Source organism: Diospyros lotus, chromosome 7 (genome assembly GCF_014633365.1).
Source record: "Diospyros lotus cultivar Yz01 chromosome 7, ASM1463336v1, whole genome shotgun sequence".
Taxonomy (NCBI): domain Eukaryota; kingdom Viridiplantae; phylum Streptophyta; class Magnoliopsida; order Ericales; family Ebenaceae; genus Diospyros; species Diospyros lotus.
In genome coordinates, this window is record NC_068344.1 from 24,576,567 (window position 1) to 24,596,563 (window position 19,997).

Consider the following 19,997-nt stretch of genomic DNA (forward strand, 5'->3'; position numbering starts at 1 on the left):
AAGTGGACCGTCGGGTGGACACTCTTAGTCACTGGCCATTGACCGGTGCCGGGCAATGCTGACTAGATCTGCCAGTACGTGGTTTACTGCACGTTTAGATTTATTATATTGCTTTTCATGATTTGATATATATGCACATGGGTACGGGATGCATGTTGGGATATTCATTTATTGAGTATGCTTGGACACAGACATTTTAGCTTGGTCAGGTTGCATCCAGCACGGGCATATGCATCGCGTGTGGTTTACTATGTGAGTGGAGCATGGCCTGATGCCTGGATGTATGGGCGCCGGTGTATCACGTTGATGCTCACTACGCCATTGCATTTCTATGTGCATTGCATGGCTACTGGTAGTATTTAGTTCTCAGACGGGAGTACCGTTCTGAGGGAGCCTCTGGCTCAGATGTCGGGAGTACCGACATGGACGGGTGACGGGAGTACTGACCTAGGACAGCGGGCGCAGGTTTGTTGGAGATACATGTTACCTTTCAGGGCAGCGGCAGGTTGGTTTGAGACTTGGGTGCCAAGTGTCTTGTGTGGGCCCCAAGGACCGATACGTGTTTTTTTTTATTATGCTATGCTATTGTGTTGTAGCGTCTCATGGCTTGTGTGCGTCTGGGGGTTTATTCTGGGGAGAGATTTCTGATTTTGTGTAGCCTTCAGCCTTTTTTTTCTTATGCTTGCTGAGTCTCTCGACTCACCTTGCTTTCCATCATTTCAGGTAGTGCTAGCGTGGGCCATGGCAAGGGAGTCATCTCTTTGCGACAGAGTCGATATGGTGTACAGGCAGTCCCATCAATCCCTGCCAACTCTGATTTCTGAGTAGGGTTTGCCCTATTATTTTTACTTTGTCAGGTCTTTTCTCGAGTCTCGTGCATGGCAGCACATGAGTCTATATTTATTTATTTATCATGTGACCGCTGTGAAAGCGGGGTACCCGTAGTGCATGCATGTGTTTAGCTTCATTTCCGTTGTTCTTATTTTTGTGTATGCATGCCAGGGTGGCTTTGTCTCGTGTGTCCATTCTTTTTCCCTTCTGTAGGCGCTCCCGTTCGGGTAGTCCGGGTGATTAGGGATATCCGGGTGGGGGTGCTTACAACTACGTCTTTAATTAACTTAATTTTCATGATTAATTAATTAACACATGGTTTAATATTTCTATTTTAGGCTTTATATTATCAATGTTGAATTTTTAAAAGCAATTTCTGAACCTAATATGCTAAATACTTCACTTGAGTATACTGAGTTTTCATTTACAAAATAGCACACACGTTCTATTTCTTCAATCACTTCCATGTAGGAGTTCCAAAATGCCATGTACTATGTGCAATAGCAGCTAAGACAAAAAACCCCTTTAAACAAGGTTAGCCTCGAAACTTCTGCTTTGATTTGGATTGACGAACAGAGCCCTCAATCCAAATCCATGTATATGCTAAATAAGGATTCTTTTTATTTATTTATTTTGCTCCCTTATTGTTGTCTGTTGTAGGTTTTCTTTTTTTTTTTTTTTTAACAATTTTGGAAGTAGATCATATATATAGATATAACCTGAAAAGGCAAGTTGCATTTTCAGGTTATATCTTCTGCATCTGTTTACAATCTTTGTTACCATTTACGTTCAAATGAAATGACTGAGATTCAACCTAAAATGCGTTAATCATTTGCTAAAACTTGCTACAAAATAAATAAATAACATTGCAAGATTATATTGTCTATCGAGTCATTAGATGAAATAAAAATTCCATGATACAGTTCAGAGGTTAATTCGAGCATGTAGCTATTAAGTTGCTATAATCTTGTTTACTCTTTGCTGTGGCTCATTTTCTCTTTCCTTTGTCTTTAATTTTTTCTCAACATGTGACAACATAATTTTGTAATGCATTATCTATCTTCTGCATGCCTAGGTTCGTTGGAGAATTTATTGCAACAAGTGGATCAAGTTAAGGAGGAACGTTTAAGAAAGGTCGGTAATTATTTTCAAAGGTCTTGTTTTTTCAGTTCCCTTCTATTATTGCTGATTTGCTGCTGGATTGAGCTTATCTAATTAGATTCACCTAGTTCAGTCCTCCTGGGATTTTCAAAACTATCTCTCTCTCTCTCTCTTTAAGATTGGATTGCTATGTTTTGAGTACATCAGGGATGCGTTGGAGCTGAATACCATCAGTGGTTCTCAACATTCTTAACTATTAATTTTGGACAAAATAGCTCTCTAAACTGAGGATCTAATTATGTTGCTGATCCAAGATGTTGCTCTCTCTTTTAGTCATTTTGCTTTCTCCCTCTCCTGAATTTGTGTAGAATATATTATTTTTACAAAATGTTTGCTTTTGCTAACTTTGGGTAGAGGAGACTGAGTATGTGGGAATAAAGGCTTGAATTGTTGGTATATATTGTGGGTAATTTTAGATTTTTTGGGAGTGATTTTGAGGCCAAGCCAATCTGGTTGCTTAGTGTAACAGTCCTCCTACGTGAGATGATGATGATGTACAGGTAAACAGTTTTTGAAATCGATTTTAAAAGTAGGTGGATGACTTTTCCCGACGAGTTACTAATCGCCAGAAAAAATACTTGGTAAAAACACTTTTCCGGCGGTTTTAAAACTGCTGGTATAACCTTCACCGGCAATTCTTAAACCGCCGGTAAAAGTCTCGCAGCAAAACCGTCGGGAATTACCAGCAGTTTTGAAATATCGTCGGTAATTATTATTTTTATTGACGGTTTATAAAAATCGCCGGAAAAAATTTTACCGACGATTTTTCAACTTTTTTCGGCAATTTTTCTACTGCCGGAAAAAGTCAAAACTGTTGTAGTGAATTATCAGTCTTTGTGACTCTCATGTTGTTTTCCTATTTACAGTTTGGTACAAACCCACAGCAAATTGTAATTTTTTAAATAAATTTTTATTTATTATTTAAGCAAACACTAGATTTAGTACACTAAAGTTTTTTTTTTTAATTTTCTTGAAATATATTTTATAGAGAAGAACAATAAAAACTTTACCATTAAACCAACACTCATCATCAATCAACATTTATTTTAAAAAATAAATAGTAAATTACTGCCACTGAGTGACACAATTGGAAATGAGTTTTCATTTAAAATTTTATTTTTTTATTTACTCGTGCATAGCACCAATCAACCCTCTACAAAATATATTCAAATTTCGATGGGAGATTGGGATCGTTATATACCTAAAGTATATAATTTATTATTGAATTAAAATATATTTTTCATATTATATTTAAACAAGACATGCATCTAAATTATAAAATACATTTAAATAAAAATATATATTTAAAATATAAAATATATTAAATCTAGAATATATTTAAGTAAAATATATATCTATAACATAAAATATACCTAAGTCTAGAGGGGAGAAGGGATCATTAATTATTTACATAAAAATAATTTATTACTTCACATACCACTTTTGAGATTTACATAAATTATATTGATCACTTTAATATTTTAAAAAATAGCACAAATCTCATTTAACTTTTATTACCCATGGGTTTATTTTCGAGGTTCTTTTTCAAAAATTAACCTAAACCTAAGGTTCATTGATGAACCTAGAAAACAAATGGTTGCAGATTCTATTTGGGTTTTTGATCAGCCAAGGAAATAATGAGATGAGATAATATGAGCTGGGTTTTTGATCGGCCAAGGAAAAAATTGAGATGACATGACATGAGAAAAAAAAAAAAAAAAAAGAAAGAAAGAGGGGAGGAGAGAGAAAAGATGGTAATAATTTGTCATTGGACCATAGGTAGATTTGGGGGTAAATCACCAAAGATCACAAAATTTTGGCGTTCTTTTGAATTTGGTCACTAAATTTTAATTTTTTACAAAGTGATAACAAAATTTTAAAATGTTTTGTAATGTGGTCACTAAAGTGATTTTTGATGGTTCCTAACCAAAATTGCTGACGTGGCGATGATGTGGTCATTGCCACGTCAGCAATTTTGATGAGAAATTATCCAAAAATCACTTTAGTGACCATATTACAAAATATTTTAAAATTTTGTTAGCACTTTATAAGGAATTGAAGTTTAGTGACCAAATTAAAAAGGACGCTAAAGTTTTATGATATTTGATGTCATTTATCCATAGAGTTGGTTTTAAGTTAAAGGAAATTCATATTATTTTTTAGAAAAACATAAGGATAGTTGGTGTAATTAGACAAATCTTAGGAATAACCTATGAAATTTACTCTTAATTAAAATATATTGTCCTTATCCACTCTATTATATAAACAAACACCTCATTTTAGTGTTTGAAACTATATTAATAAAGTAATTTTCTAAAATACCTTATCCTTCTTTCTCTCTCTCTCTCTCTCTCTCTCTATATATATATATATATATGCTTAAAAAACAAATTTTTACTTTGTCAACATGATTTGAATTCAAGATCTCTTAATTGGAATAAATTTAAAAATAATTTTATCACTATACCAAGACTCATATTCATTTAAATTTCACTTAAAAAGAAATAAAAACTAAACTAAGACCACCAAACATCATCCAATACATCTTTATTTTGAATTTCTTCTTTATTTTTTTTTAACTTGCACACGAACCACACCACTAGTTATATTTAAACAAAACATCCAATATAGTTAAATCTTGATTGGAGATGCACTCATTATTTACATAAAGATTATTTGTTATTTAATAGTCATTTATTATTTAATTAAAAATATATTTTTTTATTATATTTAAGTGAAAGATACATTTAAAATATAAAAGAATAAATTTTATACGCATCCGTCATAGTTTGACGCAATTTTAATGACAAGTCTTGTATTTTAAAATTAGCTCTAAAAGTCTCTGTGCTTTCAATCTTTTTTGTGCACAACCCCTATGTTAGTTTTAAGAGTTAACATCATTAATTTTGATTCAAAACAATGCAACTTTTCTTTTATAACTTTAATAAAGTTGAATTAAACTAACTACTATATTAAACTCTAATTAAGTTACATTTAATTAGAATAAAAAATAACAAAACAAATAATAAAAAAAAAGCATAAAAGCTAAGAAATTGACAATGATTATAGTGTGTAGAACCTAACCAAGTGATAGCGATGAGTTTAGAGGCATATCGAGAGTCAGAGAGATAAAGGAAGAAGAGAGGAGATCATTTCCAGAAACAAACTTAACGACGTTAATTTTAGATTTAAGAATTTAACAAGGCGAATATAACTTGATGCAGATTAGGTTATTCTAAATATTTTTTCTCTTTTATTCTTAGTATTAATAATTAACTTCTATCTAGCAAGAAAATAATTTATGATAATTCTGAAAATTTATGTATATATATGTTATATTATGTGTATATATATATTCATATCCCTTCAGCCCACTACAACAAATTTTGGATTAAAAGACATTTAAAAATGCCTTAATAGATAGTTTATTGAGACATTTTAACTATTAGGGCATTAATAAAAATGCCGCGTGTAATTGTGCCCAAAAATGTATTGAGGCACTTACGTACAAATGCCTCAAAAATAACTATAAATTTAAATTTGTTGCGACACTTAAAAATACCTCAAAAATCACTATAAATTTATTTTTCATATCCTCCACAAGGTCTTTTCTTAACTCTAACTTACTTCTCCCTCAGCTTGAACCCTGAACATTTCTTCCTTCTTGCATATGTGTGACCACCTAATCTACACATCATCTTATTAATATATGTACATATGTTTGTTTTATAGTATATCTAAGTTTCATTAGAATTATTCTATTAGAGTACTTAAGATTTGTCTATTATGACACTTCATCAGAGTGTCTTGTTAGAATTATTTTAATGGGGCATTTTAAAAATTTTGCCCTATTAGATTTATCTATTAAGACACTTATATTTATCTATTAGGGAATTTCATTGTCGTGTCTCATTAGAATTGTTTTATTGGGACACTTCTTTAAATTGTGTCTTAAAATGATATTTTATAGAACACTTAATTATTATATTTTATTAAAGTTATTGTATCGGATCACTTTTTTAGATTATCCCTTAAAATAATATTTTAAAAGACATTTTTTAAAAAATACTCTAAAAAAGATGCTTCAACAAATCATTTTTGTTGTAGTGACCATTTTACGTCACTGCTTACTAGTACTGTTGTCACTTTTCTTCCTCTTCTTCTCTATCTATCTAGTCCTCCTCCCCTCCTTCCTTCTTCATTGCGTCACCGTGGCTCGCTGCTGTTCACCGCCGGCGACTACTTCTTCGTTGGTGAGCCGTCTTTGACATTTTTCCTCCTCTTCTCTGTTATCAATCTCTCTACACTCTCCTCTCTCTCTCTCTCTCTCTCTCTCTCGCTGCATTCTTTGGTGCCTTCAACCGCAAAGAGGTGATCAGCCTTTATAGCCGCCGCCACTCGTTCAATCACATCACTACAACTCCATCATACGCCACTACCAAGCCACCATCACCTCAACCAGAAAGCACGACACGGATCAGTCCCACACCGGTGCCCGTTAATTTGTATCAGAAACATCAGTTGAATCTCCTCCGTAACCTTTACAAGGCCCATAAACTAGTTCGATCAAATTTGAAGTCGTCTGAGCTGAAATCAAGTTCAAAGTGGCTAACCCAAACTATTCCTTGTATTCATGAACAGATTTTTTCCGCTTACTTTGGAGCCAATTTCTTTCCATCTGTTAGCCATCAATGCAAACCCAACATATTTTGTTATAATCTTTGCCAACTCTACTTTGATACCCTTCCTTTGGTTTGACTTAATCCAATCTGGTTTGAATTTTATTGAAGTTTAAAGTTTGATACTTCACTTATTTATCACGATAATTCATTCTAATTTTAGACACAAATATCTTAACAACCATCTTAACTACTCCTAACAAAATCAAGACCTATCGATTCGCCTCCAACCCATCTAAGAAGCTCAATAACGGGCTCTTGTTGGTTTGATCTGAGTATTGAGCCCAAATTAGTCCACCTCAGTTACCAAATCTGTCCAACTTTAGGTATTTTCCTGAAATTACACTTTGACATGAAGTTTTATAAATTTCACTTCCACCCGTTCCAAATTAATCACCTGGACTCCATACCTTAATAATTCACTCTAATCCTCCAAATTATTAATTAAATTGTTTCAGGCCCAATTTTTGTATTTTCTCTGAAATTTAATTTTTCAAAAATTAATTTCCATTAAATTAAATTCTCTCAAAATTGCCTATATTTCACTGCTTTTTTTTCATCACCAAAATATCTTGCCTTAGAACTTGCATTCTGGTTCCCTCCCCTTGACCCTTTGCCAATCTTTTTTCTGAGACTTTACATCTCAAATCAAACTTATGCAAATGTTCATCGCATCTCAATTAAACAATCGAACCAGCAGCAAAAATAGCAATTTAATTAAGCCATTATATGCCCACAGTTATTGCGTTATATGTCCTTCCCAATTATTACGTGACATAAAACTAATAGCATAATAAGATAAATAATGTTTAATATTTTTGTCACCATGGCATGTTCCTGGTTGACGTATGATTATGTAATCGTAGTGTTCCACAAATTTTCATTGGAAAATACTACTCGTAGAAATAATTAACAATTAGATTATCGAGAGAATAATCGAAGATGTCAAATGACAAAAATGTCCTCACTCAATTTGTAAATTCACCACCCCTATCCTTGATCGCCTCCAGTGAACTCCACCTCGCCTCGCCTAGCTTCATTACGACCCCGTGTTGTCTTGTCACCTTGCTGACCATTGATGCATCATCTCATCACCCCATTATAACACTTCACATGACTACCATTGCATCTTGTTGTTGCTCTACTACAACGCCTCGTGTGATCATTGTTGCATCCTGTCTTTGCCTCGCCACAGTGCCTCATGCTGATCGCCATTGCACCATTTCATTGCCTCGCTGTTGCCGTCTCTGAATGAAACCTAATCAAACCTTATTAACGGATAAAGCTCGGTCAGACTTCATCTGAATGAAATTTGAGCAATGAAGTCTAATTCAATCATCAGGACTGTTATCTCGTCAATACAAGTTACACGGTCCATTCCCATTTGAAGTCATAATAATATGCGCACGTTTCTTTGAAAACACAAATCACAGGTATCTAAGATTACATATCACCCAAATATTTTCGTGTCTCATTTTTATCTTGCTATTGAATGAGTTCAACATTCTCTTTTCATGATTGGTTTTCCACCTTGTAACCATCACTACCTGCGATTTTGGACTCTGTCACGATCCTTGGCGTAAAATTCTGGAATTAAGTAAAAGGGTATTTCCTAGTTTGATAAGATTACTCTTACCATTATTTGGATGGTTATTATATTACATGGATCAAAAACTTGAAAAACTTGCTGTCCTCTGAACCCATCTTCAAAACCACGTCACACAACACGACCACCATACCATAGCCCACCAATCATTCAATTCAATCGACAAATACTTCAATAAAACTATCTTAGATAGTCATTCTCCCTCCACACCTTCTCATCCCCAACCTGCCAACCGACCATCCAATCAGGCCATCCAACTCTAGGAACCAGTCTTGGTTTGTTTCTTCTCTGCTTTTGTGTGTTCGTTTTTAGTTTTTTGGAATTCTGAGGAAAATGATTATTGCATGTAATCTCTCTGTTGTTTCAATGCGATGGATTTCATTTCTTTAGTTTTTAACTTCAGTGATATAACGAAAGCAGAGAGAGACGTGCAAACAAGGGGAGGAAACAAAATTTCAAGCAATGCAACTACAATAATTTCAGACAAAAGCTAAAACTAAAAACTGAGAAAGATGAAATTTGAAAGCAAAAATGTGCAAAAATAAGGAATGAACTGCAAAATTAAGGGGGAGATTAGATTACACAATCTGTGGGAGAAATACAAAATTGTCTAGTGAAATGGTCACGAGAGATTGCGCTTCACTGATGGAACTTGTTTCGACACTCTCAAAGAGTTCTATCATCATCAGAGAAAGAGACATGGTTGAGCCCACTCGAAGGCAAGCACAAGTAGGAAAGGAGGATGGGGGATGCTTCAATGCTTGTCCTCCAAAAACATGCAGTTTCCGTCATATTTGAAAACCCAGCGCAATCATATGATTGGACTAGTAGTACAATCAACTCAACCACAAGTTGAAACCAGGGGAAGAGAATACCCAATATCATAACTACCTTCCTAACTTTACATTCATAGTTCAAGCCTAACAGATTTTAGATACTTCACAGTGGCCTGCCCTTCTGTCCATTACTGTGTACTAGGCCATTGACACTAGGGGTAACAGTAGTAGCACACTGCAGATCAGATAGAGAGAAAGACCTCCATGGAGAGAAATTTTGCTCAGAGGACGACAATGATGGCAAGTTATTGGGTGATCGTCTACTCTGTGGGTAGAGGGGAGGTCGAGATAGAGTGGGCGATGACGAGTTTGAGCCAGAGCTTTCACTGTTGTTATTGCTTTCATAGCTGCTCATAGTCATTGCCAGAGCCAAAGTACTTCTACTGGAGTGGAAAGGTTTCTTTGATATGCCGCCACTGTTGCTTCTTGGTGGGTAACTGCGATTCTTGTCCCAGAGAGTACTATAAGCTAGCAAGTTCCTGCGCTTCCTGCTGTAAGGGTTTTCAGGCTTTACAATTTCTTTAATGGTTGAACAGGAAGTGGCATCAGTTAGACTTGTAAAAGATTTTGATTTGCCGCTGTAGAAACTGGATATACCCCTCCTGAACACATCCGCCACATAATATGAGAAATTCATATAGATGAAACAAAAATAACTACAGAAAAGACAAAGCCATATACAGCACGTCTAAATCAACTAGACATTGGATATATATGTTTCTTAATTTTTTGTTACTAAAAAGATACTCCTAATAATCCATTTGTTGGACAGAAGTGCTTAATCAGGTTCGACCTAGTTCTTCACACTAAGCCTTAAATCACATTAGGTGGAGCCAGCAAAAGATGCTAACTAACCAATCATTCTCAATCCATTACCATATCTTCTGTATGGTTCACCTTAATAGTTTCAGTTACAAAAATATCTTCATATAATTCAGCCCAAATCCTAACTATTTACTAAAGTTTTGTGGATGAAAAAATTAGTGAATATGCCTAGAAAAGTTGGTACACCAGTGTATACATATATGTTCCCAAATTCTATTACTTATTCACAAATCTTAGCTAGGTCCATAAAAAGTTGAACAAAAGGAAACTTGCCACGCTTATTGACAAAATCTCATTCACTTCCTAAAAGTTTAACAAGTCTCACTGCACTACCTGATAAATACTACATCCTCATCAACTCATTCTAATAATGCCCGTTAAATCGATGGCTCAACCAAGAATAAGAAAAACTTTCAATTATCTTAACAAAAGGGTGGTGCACAATATATAAAATGTGGTAGGAATTGCCCTTGTCTTGTTGTAGTCAATTAGGGGGCAACCTCTGTTACCAATCCCACTTTGTATAGGCCAAAATGACTTGAAGCATTCCATACCAACTAAAAATGAAATAGTTTATAGTAAGTTTAATCTCAGTTTAACTCCAATCTAATTTTTATTTTTTATTTTTTGGTGCAATTCTTGTCAAACTTTGGTGTTTCATCCTGATTGAAGCAAGTAGCCACACAGAACCCAGTTCCAGTTTAACTTTCTGTGATCAATTCATGTGGGGGGAGTCAGAGGTGGATTCTCATGTATTTACTAAACACTGAGAGGAGATAGCTCTTGCCATCGCAGTAGTTGATGTCTTTCAAATATGGACTTTCTTATGGAAATTCCCTTTACGTGCAATAAAATAGCATACATGCATAAAATTCAAACAGGAAAGTGAAACAGTAAGACTGCAGTAAAATGGTACTCACACTCGTAATATGCTTGGAATGAAGATTTGTTGCGGGAAAGAAAAATTACAATAACCATACGAGTACAATTTTTTACAGTAAATAAACCAAACATGACCTTGACAAAAATTTTATTTTTTATTTTCAACCCAAACTAAACAAGCATATCTACCCCAAAGCCCTTCACTTTCTTTTCCATATTCCTCCTCTCCATGCCTACTCTTTTTCCTACACAAATACCAGACCTTACCATAGCCAAAAGCTACCATGGAGTCCACAATTTAAACCTATTGTCAATCAATGAGTGAGAGAGAGAGGGAGAGAGGGGGTGGGGGGGAAGGGGTAAAAGAAAGGAGAAAGCAATATTACGGAAGATTGATATAATATTTGATGCTAAAAAAATGGGCATGTTTGGCACCCTGGGATTGTAAATATTACTAGTTTTACAGATTATTGGCACCAGAGAACATTAGACAGCAAGATAGGAATTACAGGTAACTGATTCGAACTTTCATTTGCTCAAGTTAAAACCATGCCATCTCTTTGGTCATTGAGAAAACATTTTTTGGTTACCTTTTAACAAAAGAGAATGAAAAACAAGAAAAGAGACAAACCACAAAAAAACAAAAACAAACAAACAAGGGCGACAGAATTTAAAACTTCACCTACTTCTCTGCTTTCTTAGTTTCCCTCAAATATCTTTTCCAATCGTGAAGAATCTCCCCTAACAAGCCCAAAAGGTGAACGCATTAGGCTATACTTAAACTTGAAAGGAAATTATCAAGTGATAATTGGACAATAAAAATTCAATCAACACCACCACCCAAGTCTACACCTGAGACCATCTGGCTGCATTGCCAGACTCTTATGCTCTTTTGGCCTTTCTTGAATCACCAAAATTTGATTAGCAAGTAATTCTGGTGTTTTAGCCAGGGATTAATAGCATGTTAAGACACAAACCTAAAATAACAAAAAAAGGGGATATCGAGGAGCTGTTAGCTGTGAAAAACAACCATAGTTTTCTGGAAAATTACTTCGCATAAAATAGAAAATTAGAGAACTTGGTCAAATATAAAATTTTTCTAAATAGAAAATGGAGATTTGAAGAACACAGTTCTACAAAATTGAACTGAATTTGTCAAACTCCGATTTGGAGATTCAGAAAACGCAGTTCTCCATAAAACTTTTCTAAAATCATCTCCATCTCCTTCTATAACACAAAGTTACACAAAACAGAGAAAAATAAAACTTTTGCTCTCTTTTGTGAACATATGTTCCAATTTTTTTAGATTGAAAATTAGTTTTCTGAACTTTTAACATTTGAATCCATTTTACTAGCCAAAGGAACAAACATCTGAACGCGTTTTTCAAATTTTTTATGAAAAATGAAAACATGAGATTTTATAGAAAATTGGAGAAAGAAAACTGGAAAACAATTTCCACAACTAAACAGCCCCCAAGTTATTTCCTATTTCAAAGCCCTTCTCCGCCACTATACGGTCCAAAAGAACAGATATACGAGAAACTTTGCTGCTCTTTTAAACCCTCCTTAAGTTTTTCTCCTAAAACTTACCTTCTGATGCCATCATAAAGAGATTTCCTCACAATTTACTAAACCCCAAGTAGTCAAAATTTGCCTATACCGTCAAATAGATCATCAAAACAAAGATCCCAGCAACAGAAAGTACACTACTAGGCGAAAAAATAAGGAATCACAAGCAATTAAAACACGTTTCGTAGCACATACAGAAGCATCATAATTAATCAAACCAAATAAACCCTCAAAAGAGAAACTGAAAATGATACATACTTCATGGGCAAAACCTCCTCCAGATCATCCAAATTATCTATCGCTCCCTTATGCGAGCTCTGAACCTCACCCTCGCCGGAGTTGTCATCCCCATCCGACAAATCACTGTCCACTCCGATCGACGACGAGCTACTCGAATCATCCACCTCGTCCTCCACGTCTTTCGCCGCCGGCAATCGGAGATCTCCGGAGAACATAACGTTGACCGGCCTGCCGGAATCGGGCGAGTCATACTCCGATCCGCAGGACATGCCGTGGCGCAAGCCTGACCGTTCGATTCGATTACTGGAACTGCTATCCAAGGCGATCGACATGGCGTTGTTCTAGAAAACGTTAACAGGAAGACGAAATCGTCAAGAATACAAGAATCGATGGGAGGGTATATAGCAGAAAATTAGAGCGGATAGATATGATGGAAATAGAAAGAGAGAGTGGAGAGAGGGAGAGAGAGAGAGAGTAGGGTGAGAAGGACGAAGGCCTTATCCTCATCCACGGACGCGTTTAATATTGCAAATTGGATAATTAAACAACCTTATCTTTCTGTCTTTTTGAAGTTAAATATCCACTATACATGACCTATATACACCACACCAAGGCTACTTTCATTGGACCCTGTTTGGCAGGCACTTCGATTTCAACAATGATCCTAAAATGTTATTTTTTTTAAAAAAATAATAATAATAATTCTCAAACGAAGACCCAGTAAATAGCACCATTTCCTTTGATTTGATTTGATTTTCAACATTGGTCTCTAATTTTGTTTTATCTTTTTATTCAAAATGATCAATAGTTCTTGTCTAATTCACACGTTAAAATGGGTTAACTAAGTAAGAATTAAGGGCATAAATTAGATAATGAAGATTGAAGAGATGTTGGGCGGTGGGAATCCAACCAACCCAAAGGGTTATCCCATCGCCTGCCAAAAGTCAGCCAGTCTGAATTAGTAAAATGATATATTTATAAAAGACATTTGGACACGTCATTTACAAGTTTTTATGTATCTTATTTTTTATTAAAACATTAATTTTTTTTATTTTTAATTATATTTAATTATAATAATTTCTTCTTTATTTTATAACCAATATATACAACATAAAAAGTATTTTCAATCTTTAAATTATATATCTATCTTAATATTATCGCCTCTGTCACGTTCACGACACAAACCCAAGTCCATTTAATGAAATATTTTTGAAGAATAATAATAAGAAGAAACGGAAATAGAAAGTATTGATAGACAGGTGGGGTTGGTTGGTTTGTTTCAAAATGCAAATGGAGTGGATTGTGGAAGAAAAAAAGTCACATGTGGTGGAGAGAGAGAGAGAGAGAGAGAGGCAACGGCAACGTGTAGAGGAAGGTGTGAAGGAGCGCGTAAATAGGCGACACGTAGGCGATCTTTTGGGTGATGGCGAATGATGGGCCTGCAAGCGGATAGACTCTCTCTATTTGAGAGTTTTCAGTTTTAATTGTGCGCCCTGGTTTCATTGCGCGGCTCCTCCAGTCAGTCTGGTCCCCTCCGCTGCACCACCAACAACAAATGAGTATACGTACACGTGTCTACACGAATGGCATCCGAGTTTGGATTGTCCAACTCTATATCTATTCTATAATCTATGAATCCAAGTCTAAATCAACCACCCCCCCACCCCCCAACCAGACCACCGACCGTAGGGATTAGGCTGTTCGTTACAGAGCACTGGACATAGGACAGAGAGCGAGAGTGCTCTTCTTTGGCTCAGTGTCAACATTGGAGTAGTGTTGTCTTTCTCCAATATAAGTTAGTGTGGGTTTTCCACACTCAACGTTGGCTGGCCCATCACACATCTACTCGTTGCGCTGGGCACAATTTTTGGCCTAAAAATGGCCCTCGGAAGCAATCTTATTTGCTGTCTTCGATCGTATTGTCAACTAAATTAGTGAAGTAAATGTAAGTGTGACACGCAAGCATTGCCCGTGCGTCGGCGATGTAATTTATTGACATGGCTACTGATCACACCACTAATGCACATTAAAAAGTTAATGGCTGTGCGATTTTATTCGTTGGGCGCAGATTAATTGTATCTTTTCCACTTTAATTTTTTTGCTTATATATATTTTAAATTTTAAAATTTGTTTCTATTATGTTCAAGAAATTAGATCTAAGCTCAAGACAGATCAAAAAAAAAAAAAATAGTCCAAAGAGAAAGACCCTGAAGACTTTTCCAATCCCCAGTTTTAAACATACAGTCTTTTAGAAACTTTCTAACTTATGAATAAACATATTTTTTATAATAATTAACTATAATAATCAAAGGTCTAACTCCACTTGGAAAAAACTAGCTACAATGATTTATCTTTATTTATAAATAAACATATCTTCTATACTTATCATGTAATACGTGATGTTTGAAGTTAATTAGGTTGAATTACGTACATATATAAAAACATTAAAATTCCAAGGACCGCAATTAACGGTTAACAACGCCCCTAGTTTTCATCGAGTAGTTTCCGCCCTCAATAGTTGACCAACCTGCCGTTCATTTGCCATGATTTGATTGTTGTGGTACTATTTTTTAGTAAAATAAATTAATCAGCCTTTAGGTAAGGTGTGATTATAAATTTTATTTAATTTTAAAATTATTATTATGAAGATACAATTATAAAATTATAATTAAGGGAAGTATTTATCTTTAATTTTTAGTCTTTGAGAAATTTGTAAAATAAAAGACCTTTTAAGTGGCACGATTGTAAAGGCTTTCTAATGTTTAAATCAGCTTTACCAGAAAAATATATTGTCTTGGCAATAAAAATGTAATATCAATAGAGTTCTAGGGTACTTCAATTGAAAAAATTATTCTTATTTGTAGAGATTGATGTTATAAATGAAAGAACATCTTATCTTTTGAGATAGTTTGTTCTAAATTTTAGGCGAAAATTTCGGATATAAATAAACATATTTTTGACTAACCATAATTTGAAAAGTCTCTTAGAAATTATATCCCTAGTAGTTGAGAGAAGTTCTTAGGAAAGTGTCTCGAGAGTATCCAGGAGAGACTCACGGAAGAGTTTTCCAAGGACTACTTTGAAGTCTTCTTCGCCTTCTTCTTCGAGTTTTTTTTTTTTTTTTTTGGTCTGATTTGTCTTAAACTTTAGTCTACTTTATTGGGCACATAAAAAATAATATCACATTATCACTAAATTTGAAAAATTAAAAGAGCTTAGCTCATATGCCATTAAATAACATGGATTAAATTATTGAGGTTACCCAAAATTCCATTTGTTATGTATTTGGATTGAATACAAATCATGATCAAATTATTAATTACACACATGAATATAGAATTTTATGTGAAAAATCTAAATAAAAAAATTATGAGTAGAAATAATAAAATATAATTAAATAAATAATTATTAGTATAAAAGTGATATTGTCACACTCAAATATTGTTATAACAAAAGTGATATAAGTGTAACTAATTCTAAAATATTAGTCATCTATTTATAAACATAAAATCAACTATAAATGTATATATAAAATTATATCCTAATTAGAAGAGGATTCATGAAAATATTTTTTCAGATAAGATGAATCTCACTTAAAATTAAATTTGACAATATTTTAATTATAATTAAATATAAAATTATAATTATGATCAAATTAAAAGTCTCAATTATAGACAAATTTAAATTTTATATCACAATTATAACACCATTAAAGTGTCTCTCTTTCTCATTTTTTTTGGCAGCCTTCATCTTTCTGGCAGCGACTCCTTATCTCATTCTCTTTCTCCCTTTGGTTTTTCTTTCTTGCTATCTCCCTCCCCTATTAACCTAACCAAAGCTAGCATTCCCAACTACCTCCTTCCTTCCTTTTCTGATTTTCTCTTTTGACCCTCCAGTGGCTATTGGTGGCCACCAATTGGCGCCATTCTCTTTAATTTTATTTAATTAGAGAAAAAAAAAGTAAGGGTAAAAATGATATTTTTATCATATTTTTTAGGAAAATTCTATTTGTAATCATCATTTTTGCTCTCCGTAACCCACTTTTAATATCCCTAAAATATCCTCAGATGAAAACTCATATTTACCCTTCATTTAAATTGTTTACGATCAATCATTCACCATTATTCCTCAAGCGCGTGCACCCACTTCCTCACCCACCATCGCCACAGCCATTTTATTCTATTATTCAAATAGGAACAATTATAGTAGATCGATATAAGACAGTAGAAAATTATTAATATTTTTAAAAATTAAAATAATTTCTTAATATTATCAAATAACATGCATCTATATAATTTATTTTTAAAAATAACATAATTTATAACATCAATCACTAGTTAAATCACATAATTTACCTACACTATAGATGAATTAAATCACATAATTTACTTGCACGACAAAAGAATTAAAAAAATAAGATTAATTAAAAAATAAAAAATATCTTTTGGGGGTGCTTCAAGCCCCGAATCCTAAGGTTTGGGACCTGGGAAATGCCCCGAACCTTGGGGTTCTGGCAATTTGGAGTTCCCTGAATCTCTGAGTTCGGGACATCCCCCAGCCCCCGAACCCCGGGGTTCAGGGCATCCCTCAATCTCTGAACTTCAAAATTGTCCGAAGCCCCAAACCCCAAAGTTCGGGGGCTAGGGGATGTCCCAAACCTTGGGATTCGGGCAATTTGGGGTTCCCCGAACCTCGAGATTCGAGGTATCTTCTAGCCCCAACCCCGTTGTTTGGGGCATCCCTCAACTCCCGAACCTCAAAATTTGGGAGGTTCATACCACTCCAAATTTATAAATTCGGAGAATATGAATTCTCCCGAATCTTGAGATATATATATATATATTTTATATATTATAATATATATAATAGTTTATATAATTATGTATAATTGTAATTATATATATTATATATATAATATATATGTATATATATAATTATAATATGTATGTATATATATAATAAAATTTTAGTTTTTTCATAAAATAAAATTATAATATATATAATTATAATATTACAAATATTGTGAGAATGATTTCATATTACATAGCCATACATATATATTACATATATATATTGTGTTTTTTTTGAATTCATTGATTTAATTCATTCGTAGTATGTAAATTATGTTATTGAACTAGTAATTGATATTATAAATTATATTATTTTTAAATATAAATTATATAGATGTATGTTATTTGATAATATTAAAAAATTATTTTAATTTTTAAAAATATTAATAATTTTCTAATATCTTATATCTATTTAGCTATAGCTGCTATCATTTGAATAATAGAGTGGGTTTGCTGCGCGTGGAGGTATTTTTTGAGAAATAGGTGTTTGGAGGGTATATTTGAAATATGGATGGTTGCAAAAAGAAATCACTCTGATTGTAAATAGTAAAAATTAAAATTTTACTTTATGCTAGTTACGAAGAGTAAAAATTATGGTTGCAAATAGAATTTTCCTATTTTTTAAAGACAAGGATGCTCGATATAATTTATAAAAAAAAAAATGGAGTAATATGTATAACTGAGTCTTATTTTAGAGATGATTCATTTAATTTACACTTATTTACTTTTACTTATTTATTTATGATACTACTTGTGATATCTTAAATGATCTGACACAATATAGCCTGATAAAATTAAGTTTAAATTGAACAACACTAATAACACTAATCCATCTTAAAATTAAGTTTAAATAAGGAGGAAAGACCAAAAAAAATTTAGGAGTTAGTTCTCCTCGTGTTTTAGTTTTAAGTTTTAAATTTATTTTTAATTTAATATTTTGAGTGTCTATTTTAAAATTGTTAAAAACACGTTCTTTTTGTCTATAGCGTTTTTCTCGTTTTGAAAATTTTGAATGTGTTTGTGATGAAAATAACCAAAATAACTTTTTGTTATTCGGAGTTTCTTTACAAAAATTTTCTTTATTTTCAAAAATATAATTTTTTTAAAATGTAAAAGTAAATACATTTTTATTATTTAAAAAAACTAAAAATAACCTAAAAATAAAAAACAGGCCCTTAAGTTTTCACCGAGATGGTATAAGGTTGGTTGGGTGTCTTAATAACAAAATATAAAATTTTTCAAAATTATATGTAAATGAATTTTTCTGTTAAAATTTGAATTTCAATTAAGTTTCACAAAGTTAGGTGGGAATGGATGAAGATAACTTATTAATCAACAATATGTACTGCATCCACACACATATATTTTTCTTTTAATAAAATGCCGAGAAATTTATAATCAAGTAACAAAAGAGGGATCCAAAAAAGTCAAAATTCCACAACCAAATTTAAAAAATTCCAACACTACCAAAACCCAAACAGAAAATGACACAAAAAACTAGGAATGATACCCAATTACATGTCCTACAAATAACCCTTCAAACCTTTCCTCATAAAATGATGAGGGCAGCCCAGTTGGTCAAGAAGAGAGGCACAAAGTGTTTCTTGGAGTGAATCTTAAATAATGATCGGGGATTGAGTCTCGCAAGCGACAGTGTGGGGGTATTTTTCTCCAAAGTGAGGGGACTCCTTGTGCGTGATGAGCACGAATCTAGCCCCTGAGTCTGACTGGATCACCATGATTAACCCCCCATAATCTGTTGAATCGAGTGTGGAGCGCGCTTGAGGTGACCGTTTCACCTTTTGGACGATGAGAACAGCACAAATAAATAGGAACAAAGCTTGATTTCGCCAACTAAGATACATATCCACACATGACACGTGCATAATCTAAATTCATATGGGGCTACGTAATTGAAAACGAAAAGAGAAGCTAGCAATTCAAAGTTAGCTGAGCTTAAGCTACGTACTTTATATTTAAAACAAACTTCGTTCACAAGTTATGAATAGGGGGTGTGGATGATCTGATTTAAAATAATCTTAAAATAAGATGGTACGTTCAAGGATTGAAGAAATTATGAACCAAATCAAATCAAACCAAACCAAACCAAATTATTTTATTGGTGAAACCAAACCATAAAATTGTAGTTTGATTTGGTTCAAATCACATTTTAAATAATATAAGAGTTATATGTATTTTTCTTATAAATATATTTTATAGTTTATAACAACTATTTCACTTTTACATAGCCCGGTACAAAAAAATAAATAAATAACTTAGAGATGGAAAAGCTTATAAAATTCTATCTCTAAATAGTTAGAAATAGAATTAGAGATAAAAGATGATTCGTCTCATAAGGAGCCGTCACTAACATGTTAAAGATGGATATTTAATTCCATCCCTAATTAGCAATAAAAATTATTTCATTTCTAACCTATAATAATCTGTCCTCATTTCTAACCTATAATAATCTGTCCTTAAATCTTTCTTATATTTGATTTTCAATTTCGTTATAGAA

General features: G+C 33.3%; 1 protein-coding gene across 1 annotated transcript; it reads right to left on the minus strand.

The window, feature by feature from the left end:
• Nucleotides 1-8,811: 8,811 nt before the first annotated feature.
• On the minus strand, nt 8,812-13,128 carry LOC127806642 (protein OXIDATIVE STRESS 3 LIKE 1-like). The gene is made up of 2 exons (XM_052344055.1): nt 12,648-13,128; nt 8,812-9,715 (listed from the first exon to the last, which is right to left on the minus strand). The coding sequence occupies exons 1-2, from the start codon at nt 12,959-12,961 to the stop codon at nt 9,217-9,219; spliced, it is 813 nt and encodes a 270-aa protein (XP_052200015.1). The 5' UTR covers nt 12,962-13,128; the 3' UTR covers nt 8,812-9,216.
• Between the last annotated feature and the right edge of the window lie 6,869 nt (nt 13,129-19,997).